Raw genomic sequence first — 9,923 nt, 5'->3', positions numbered from 1 at the left:
CCTTGAATCGATCCGTTCTCAGGCAATAAGGTCGGCATATTTTTCTGATCTATCGGATCTATCAACTGTTCAACTTGAACGTATTCTAGCATTCTCAAAACTGTCGAAATGGGTGTGTAATTGATCACACTATATGATCCTCACTTCTCTTATAGGCTCGCTACTATCTCTTTTTATTCTTTTTATTTTTCAGTTCTTAAATACTACCCATTACTGTCTCTATTGCTCCTTTCCGTATCTGTTTTCTTTCCAGGCATTACAAAGGGACCTAATTTGGACCCAAGTAAAGTTATACTTTTCTAAGTATACAGTCCGCTGAACCTAACCTAAGTACTACTAGAACTGAACTAGAACTGAACTAGAGCTGAACTAGAACTGAACTAGAACTGAACTAGAACTGAACTAGAACTGAACTAGAACTGAACTAGAACTGTACTAGAACTGAACTAGAACTGAACTAGAACTGAATTAGAACTAAACTAGAACTAAACTAGAACTGAACTAGAACTGAACTAGAACTGAACTAGAACTGAACTAGAACTGAACTAGAACTGAACTAGAACTGAACTAGAACTGAACTAGAACTGAACTAGAACTGAACTAGAACTGAACTAGAACTGAACTAGAACTGAACTAGAACTGAACTAGAACTGAACTAGAACTGAACTAGAACTGAACTAGAACTGAACTAGAACTGAACTAGAACTGAAAGAACTGAACTAGAACTGAACTAGAACTGAACTAGAACTGAACTAGAACTGAACTAGAACTGAACTAGAGCTGAACTAGAACTGAAATAGAACTGAACTAGAACTGAGCTAGAACTGAACTAGAACTGAACTAGAACTGAACTAGAACTGAACTAGAACTGAACTAGAACTGAACTAGAACTGAACTAGAACTGAACTAGAATTGAACTAGAACTGAACTAGAACTGAACTAGAACTGAACTAGAACTGAACTAGAACTGAACTAGAACTGAACTAGAACTGAACTAGAACTGAACTAGAACTGAACTAGAACTGAACTAGAACTGAACTAGAACTGAACTAGAACTAGAACTGAACTAGAACTAGAACTGAACTAGAACTGAACTAGAACTGAACTAGAACTGAACTAGAACTGAACTAGAACTGAACTAGAACTGAACTAGAACTAGAACTGAACTAGAACTGAACTAGAACTGAACTAGAACTGAACTAGAACTGAACTAGAACTGAACTAGAACTGAACTGAACTGAACTAGAACTAGAACTGAACTAGAACTGAACTACAACTGAACTGAACTAGAACTGAACTAGAACTGAACTAGACTAGAACTGAACTAGAACTGAACTAGAACTGAACTAGAACTGAACTAGAACTGAACTAGAACTGAACTAGAACTGAACTAGAACTGAACTAGAACTGAACTAGAACTGAACTAGAACTGAACTAGAACTGAACTAGAACTGAACTAGAACTGAACTAGAACTGAACTAGAACTGAACTAGAACTGAACTAGAACTGAACTAGTACTGAACTAGAACTAAACTCTAGATTACAGAATATATATGACCATATTAAACACAAATCAATTTGAATCTTTATTAATTAATTGTTAATATATAGTAAATTTTTAAACCAATTGTTCGCTTATTTAGTTAGTTAAAACCTAACGACTAATTTACATACAACTAACACACACACAATACTGACTTTATATTTTCCTAACATGATGACTTTTTTAGCATAAACATATAAAAAATACTTCCTTCAAATCCAATGGGTTAACTGCATGGTACCATCCTCTGTTCTCTGTGTATCCATTACACTCATTTGTCGAACCAAACGTTTCATAGAGGGACGACTGGGACGACTGATATCTAAAGGTGTACGTTCATCTATTATAGATTTGGGTCGTTGTCGCATAGAGCGCCTGCCACTCGATGAGGCATTCATTTCGAGTTCAACATCTGAGGCGGTATTTGAATGTAAAACATCTAGATTTTCATATGAAGAGGGTTGAGAGGCAGAAGCTTCAGCTGTACCACAATGAAGGCAGGCATTTAAGGTAAAATCTTTTCCAAACTCTTCACCTTCTTCAATAGTTTGAGGCAAGCGTTGATGTAGAGTTTCAGGTAATCTGAGACCTGTAATACCGCCCAGCATGGAAACGAAGCCCATTATAACTAAAGGTAATTTTAAATTTTCTTTACCCTGAGAGAGGAAAATAAAAGGTTAATTTATTGCGAATTTAAATGATGAAACCTTACTTACCAAGTATGTCACAAAGGGAATGACTATAAGACCCAAACCTCCCACATAACTGGATACACCAATGCCAATACCACGTACTTGTGTGGGATACAATTCTCCAGCAAAGGGATAAATTATCAAAAATGAAGCGGAGAGTAAAGCCTTGGAGACCAAATATAAAATTAAAGTTTCATCGACCGCTTCATCGGGTATCATAACGGTTATAACGCAGGCCACGCCTCTAAAATGATAATAAAATATTTTATTCTTCTCCAATATACATATATACATTTAAAACAAACTCACCCCAATATCATGGAAAGACTTAAAGGCCATCTTCGACCCCAACAGTCCATTAAATACCAACACACCAAATAACTAGGTATTTCCACCACTGCCGATAAAAAAAACTTACATATTGATTACTGCCCAGCGAAGGACCATAATAGCTTAGACCCAAGTACACCGTTTCATTGGCAAACCAACTTAAAGTTATTAATATGGTTTTCAAACGCATATTAGGAGTTCTAAAATGATTTAATCAAAATCTTAAAATTGATTTTTATCAGTAGCCTTCAAATAAATTCACCTGCACAAGTCCGCCAGACCTACATTAACAGCTTTCTTCTTCTCCTTGAGCTTATTACGCGATATTTGTGCCTCTAATTTTATTTTCACGGCTTCTGGAAATTGATTTCCATTTACTCTGGCCATATTTTCTAGGATCTTTAAAGCTTCCTCTAAACGACCTCGCATTAGCAACCATCTTGGTGATTCTGGCATTACAAATAGGTAGAGAAAATATATATAGAAAGGCACCGAGGTGTAATAAGAAAGTTTAACCCAATCTCTTTCTAAATAGGTCACAACGGAAAGTAACATAATGCCCGAAGTGTAGAAGGTGCAAGTCATAACAGTTACGAATGAACGATAACTTTCGCCAACAAGTTCAAGAGCTGAAAGGAGAATAAATTATTAGAATAGACTAAACAAGAGACTACACTATCGACTAGACTAAAGACTACACTAGACTATAGACTAGACTAGAGACTAGACTATAGACTAGACTAGAGACTAGACTATAGACTAGACTATAGACTAGACTATAGACTAGACTATAGACTAGACTATAGACTAGACTATAGCCTAGACTATAGACTAAACTATAGACTAGACTATAGACTAGACTATGGACTAGACTATAGACTAGACTATAGCCTAGACTATAGACTAGACTATAGACTAGACTATAGACTAGACTATAGACTAGACTATAGACTAGACTATAGACTAGACTATAGACTAGACTATAGACTAGACTATAGACTAGACTATAGACTAGACTATAGACTAGACTATAGACTAGACTATAGACTAGACTATAGACTAGACTATAGACTAGACTATAGACTAGACTATAGACTAGACTATAGACTAGACTATAGACTAGACTATAGACTAGACTATAGACTAGACTATAGACTAGACTATAGACTAGACTATAGACTAGACTATAGACTAGACTATAGACTAGACTATAGACTAGACTATAGACTAGACTATAGACTAGACTATAGACTAGACTATAGACTAGACTATAGACTAGACTATAGACTAGACTATAGACTAGACTATAGACTAGACTATAGACTAGACTATAGACTAGACTATAGACTAGACTATAGACTAGACTATAGACTAGACTATAGACTAGACTATAGACTAGACTATAGACTAGACTATAGACTAGACTATAGACTAGACTATAGACTAGACTATAGACTAGACTATAGACTAGACTATAGACTAGACTATAGACTAGACTATAGACTAGACTATAGACTAGACTATAGACTAGACTATAGACTAGACTATAGACTAGACTATAGACTAGACTATAGACTAGACTATAGACTAGACTATAGACTAGACTATAGACTAGACTATAGACTAGACTATAGACTAGACTATAGACTAGACTATAGACTAGACTATAGACTAGACTATAGACTAGACTATAGACTAGACTATAGACTAGACTATAGACTAGACTATAGACTAGACTATAGACTAGACTATAGACTAGACTATAGACTAGACTATAGACTAGACTATAGACTAGACTATAGACTAGACTATAGACTAGACTATAGACTAGACTATAGACTAGACTATAGACTAGACTATAGACTAGACTATAGACTAGACTATAGACTAGACTATAGACTAGACTATAGACTAGACTATAGACTAGACTATAGACTAGACTATAGACTAGACTATAGACTAGACTATAGACTAGACTATAGACTAGACTATAGAGTAGACTATAGACTAGACTATAGACTAGACTATAGACTAGACTAGACTATAGACTAGACTATAGACTAGACTATAGACTAGACTATAGACTAGACTATAGACTAGACTATAGACTAGACTATAGACTAGACTATAGACTAGACTATAGACTAGACTATAGACTAGACTATAGACTAGACTATAGACTAGACTATAGACTAGACTATAGACTAGACTATAGACTAGACTATAGACTAGACTATAGACTAGACTATAGACTAGACTATAGACTAGACTATAGACTAGACTATAGACTAGACTAGACTATAGACTAGACTAGACTATAGACTATAGACTAGACTAGACTAGACTAGACTATAGACTAGACTATAGACTAGACTATAGACTAGACTATAGACTAGACTATTGACTAGACTATAGACTAGACTATAGACTAGACTATAGACTAGACTATAGACTAGACTATAGACTAGACTATAGACTAGACTATAGACTAGACTATAGACTAGACTATAGACTAGACTATTGACTAGACTATAGACTAGACTATAGACTAGACTATAGACTAGACTATAGACTAGACTATAGACTAGACTATTGACTAGACTATAGACTAGACTATAGACTAGACTATAGACTAGACTATAGACTAGACTATAGACTAGACTATAGACTAGACTATAGACTAGACTATAGACTAGACTATAGACTAGACTATAGACTAGACTATAGACTAGACTATTGACTAGACTATAGACTAGACTATAGACTAGACTATAGACTAGACTATAGACTAGACTATAGACTAGACTATAGACTAGACTATAGACTAGACTATAGACTAGACTATAGACTAGACTATAGACTAGACTATAGACTAGACTATAGACTAGACTATAGACTAGACTATAGACTAGACTATAGACTAGACTATAGACTAGACTATAGACTAGACTATAGACTAGACTATAGACTAGACTATAGACTAGACTATAGACTAGACTATAGACTAGACTATAGACTAGACTATAGACTAGACTATAGACTAGACTATAGACTAGACTATAGACTAGACTATAGACTAGACTATAGACTAGACTATAGACTAGACTATAGACTAGACTATAGACTAGACTATAGACTAGACTATAGACTAGACTATAGACTAGACTATAGACTAGACTATAGACTAGACTATAGACTAGACTATAGACTAGACTATAGACTAGACTATAGACTAGAGTATAGACTAGACTATAGACTAGACTATAGACTGGAGTATAGACTGAATTAGCCATTCATACTTACATATAATAAATGGTATTTGATATACAGCTGGTATAGTGAGTCCCACAATTACACGGCTACCAGCCAAGTCCAAAAATCTTGACTCAAAGATGTTATCAAGCTACCGATTAATAAAGTTGCCAAACAGGTAAAATATGAAGTTCGTCTTCCAGCACGATCATTTAGCAAGCCGAATAAATAAACACCAATGGGACCGCCCACATTTAAGGCGGCCAAACCTATTGTGGGATAAATATCGCGATCGCATACTAAATCATACTAAAGTATGGAAAACATTAGTTTTGGTAAATTTATAAAAACATTTTTTAATAGGACTCTGATAAGCTATATTAAATGAACTTTAAGTTGAACTACATGATGTTTTAAACTGGCTTTACCTAATGTTTTTCTAATGATTTGTATGATGTTTAATTTTAATAAAACCACATTCCATACATCTATTACTATAGAGGACCACACCGTGGTGGTATTATACTCCCAGCCTTGATTACATTTTTCCACTGGCCAAGTGGCATTTGGTTCTATATCGTGGATATTAGTATTTTCAAGTATTTCACTCCAATTGACGGCATAACGTAAACATTTACTAAACATACCGGCATCATGTTCCTGTAAACAATAACAAAGAAAGCGTAAATGTAAACAAAACGTGAAATATGTAAACAAAACAACAGCATAGTGACATCTCTTCTTTGGTAAAACCTTTATTTCATTCGCACAATGTCAATGTCAAAATATATGTCAATTTTCAAAATATGGCTTCTTTTTTTAATGAAAATTTCAAATGAATCACTTTACCATGTCTGGTGGTATAGCCAATATTTCCTTTGTTCCAATGAAATATTAAGTAATTCTGGTATTTTACACCAGTAATCCTCAGGTGTATCGGCCATAAATAGTTGATTGAAGGCACAAAAGCCACAGGGTATGCAAGCAGGCAGACATATGCCAAAAACCAATAATTTCTGATATTTGCCAAATTCTCCAATTGTAGGCAGTATGTCATCCAAATCAAAAGTTTCCTAGTGACAGAAATATAACCTCATTATTCAATAAATTCTTAAACGGGGTTTAAACTCACATCCTCTTCATCTTGTCCAGCTTTTGCTGCTGGCTTTGTATGCATTGATTCTTCTCCATATTCACTATCATTTTCTGTAGACATTGCAAATTTGAGTTTTTCTTTGATTCAACTTTTTTTAACTTATTTGTACGAATATTTAATGAAAACTGATGTTTGTCTAGTGCATGGTTGGAAAAAAGTAACCACTGAAGACCAATAACTGCATATTGACATTTAAGTTGTTGTTATATTCTGCAGTTTTCTTTCATTTACATTTATTTGGTTAAAATTGCAATTTCTATAGTGTTGGAAGAAACAAATATCAAATACTTTTTTGGTTTATATTGTTTAATTCCGTTGCATTCCCAGAAATTTCGAATAAATACACTTGGACAAGAGATTTTTTTGGCGCTTTTATAAACAGCATTTCAAATTGCAAAATCCTAGACTATAGACTAGACTATAGACTAGACTATAGACTAGACTATAGACTAGACCATAGACTAGACCATAGACTAGACTATAGACTAGACTATAGACTAGATTATAGACTAGATTATAGACTAGATTATAGACTAGACTATAGACTAGACTATAGACTAGACTATAGACTAGACTATAGACTAGACTATAGACTAGACTATAGACTAGACTATAGACTAGACTATAGACTAGACTATAGACTAGACTATAGACTAGACTATAGACTAGACTATAGACTAGACTATAGACTAGACTATAGACTAGACTATAGACTAGACTATAGACTAGACTATAGACTAGACTATAGACTAGACTATAGACTAGACTATAGACTAGACTATAGACTAGACTATAGACTAGACTATAGACTAGACTATAGACTAGACTATAGACTAGACTATAGACTAGACTAGACTAGACTATAGACTAGACTATAGACTAGACTATAGACTAGACTATAGACTAGACTATAGACTAGACTATAGACTAGACTATAGACTAGACTATAGACTAGACTATAGACTAGACTATAGACTAGACTATAGACTAGACTATAGACTAGACTATAGACTAGACTATAGACTAGACTATAGACTAGACTATAGACTAGACTATAGACTAGACTATAGACTAGACTATAGACTAGACTATAGACTAGACTATAGACTAGACTATAGACTAGACTATAGACTAGACTATAGACTAGACTATAGACTAGACTATAGACTAGACTATAGACTAGACTATATACTAGACTATAGACTAGACTATAGACTAGACTATAGACTAGACTATAGACTAGACTATAGACTAGACTATAGACTAGACTATAGACTAGACTATAGACTAGACTATAGACTAGACTATAGATAGAACTATAGACTAGACTATAGACTAGACTAGACTAGACTAGACTATAGACTAGACTATAGACTAGGACTATAGACTAGACTATAGACTAGACTATAGACTAGACTATAGACTAGACTATAGACTAGACTATAGACTAGACTATAGACTAGACTATAGACTAGACTATAGACTAGACTATAGACTAGACTATAGACGACTAAGACTATAGACAAGACTATAGACTAGGACTATGACTAGGACCATAGACAAGACTATAGACTAGACTATAGACTAGACTATAGACTAGACTATAAACAAGACTATAGACTAGACAAACTTCACTTTGCGTTGAAAATATTTTTCATACAATTTTTTTGAAAATACAAAAACTATTTATATGAATAATGAAGTAAAGTGAGAGGAAGGGATTTATAAAATTCTAATTTAAATTTTTGTTTAGTTAAATAAATTTTTATTTTTAAAAATTAATAAACAAGATTATAATGATTTTTCATTAAAAATTCCTTTCAAAAAGTTTGTTCCTTAAGTCTTTCTCTTCAAAATTCTCCAATACTTCAAGTTTCCTTCTTAAGTTTATTTACACATTTTTATTTATAGTGTGCGCATGTGTCTTAAGTCTTTCATCAAGAGAGGCTGTGTGGTTATTCAAGTTCGTTTCTTAAATTTTTTTTCTAAACTGTAACAAAACAAAGGTTTGTTTCTTAAGTCTTTTATTTTCTGTTAAGGATTGAATAAGGTTTGAGATTTAAGTTTTTTTTTTTTAAGAATTGAGTGTCTTTTCAACGGTTAATTTTGAAAGTTTAATTTGTACTAATTTAAGATTAATTTTTTGTCTTTTAATAAAGATTTTTACAAAATTGTGTATCTTAATCAAATTGTATTTCAAAATTATTTTTAAGGGTTTTACGCATAATTTATACACTCATCCACAAAATATAAGGCCATGTTGTATTTCCTTGTATAGACACAAGTCGAAAGACATATTAATTTATTGCAATTGCAGCCGTTAACAGCATGACTAAACACTAAAAGACCCAATGAATACATGTGTTGTGTGTTGGAAAAAATGCCTACTGAGTAGACAGCTTTAATATTGGCAAACAAACAGTGTGAGTGTGTGTGTATGTTAGCTGTTAGTGGCACCTGGAAAACTTTAATTTAAAGAGTAACAAAAAAATTCAAACATTCATGTAAATAGTCAATTGGACTTGTACTTGTATGTTCATACATACTGCTAACATTTAGTCTAGCTTTTGGTTTTTTTTTTTGCTGCAACCATTGACTTTGAACCAGCTCTAGAAAACTAAACTACTTGCATGTGTAAAAATTGTATCTTTATTTTTAGCTATTTGTATTTTTTTTGCTATTGCTGTATTATAATGGTGGCAAGGTAAGATCAATAGAAGTGAATTAAATATTAGGGGAAGTTGGCGAGGGATGTGTAAAGAGAAAAAAGTGTGATAAAATTTAATAGTTTAAAAAATCCTTTAATAACTTCGATCGATTTGTTTCAACAAAAGTTTTATAATATTATATTATATAAAACAATTCTGAAACATCCTAGAGTCTCAAAACTAAATTGTTTTGGAATTTTAATCTAACCGACTTCACTTAGGTTTCATTCTCCTTACCAAAC

General features: G+C 33.2%; 1 protein-coding gene across 1 annotated transcript; it reads right to left on the bottom strand.

The window, feature by feature from the left end:
* Positions 1-1,577: 1,577 nt before the first annotated feature.
* LOC119615340 (carcinine transporter) lies at positions 1,578-7,182 on the bottom strand. The gene is given in 11 exon segments (XM_037971404.1): positions 1,578-2,199; positions 2,260-2,479; positions 2,545-2,650; positions 2,653-2,765; positions 2,828-3,194; positions 5,869-5,931; positions 5,934-6,126; positions 6,304-6,477; positions 6,667-6,689; positions 6,692-6,890; positions 6,950-7,182. Coding segments are annotated over 11 exon segments (1,986 nt in total). The 5' UTR covers positions 7,034-7,182; the 3' UTR covers positions 1,578-1,755.
* Positions 7,183-9,923: the final 2,741 nt, after the last annotated feature.

Source organism: Lucilia sericata, unplaced genomic scaffold (assembly GCF_015586225.1).
Source record: "Lucilia sericata isolate MDLA Ls3-8-SP2 unplaced genomic scaffold, ASM1558622v1 Contig004979F_arrow, whole genome shotgun sequence".
Classification (NCBI taxonomy): Eukaryota; Metazoa; Arthropoda; class Insecta; order Diptera; family Calliphoridae; genus Lucilia; species Lucilia sericata.
The sequence above is the reverse complement of the archived record's forward strand: the minus strand, read 5'-3'. Positions and strand labels throughout refer to the sequence as shown.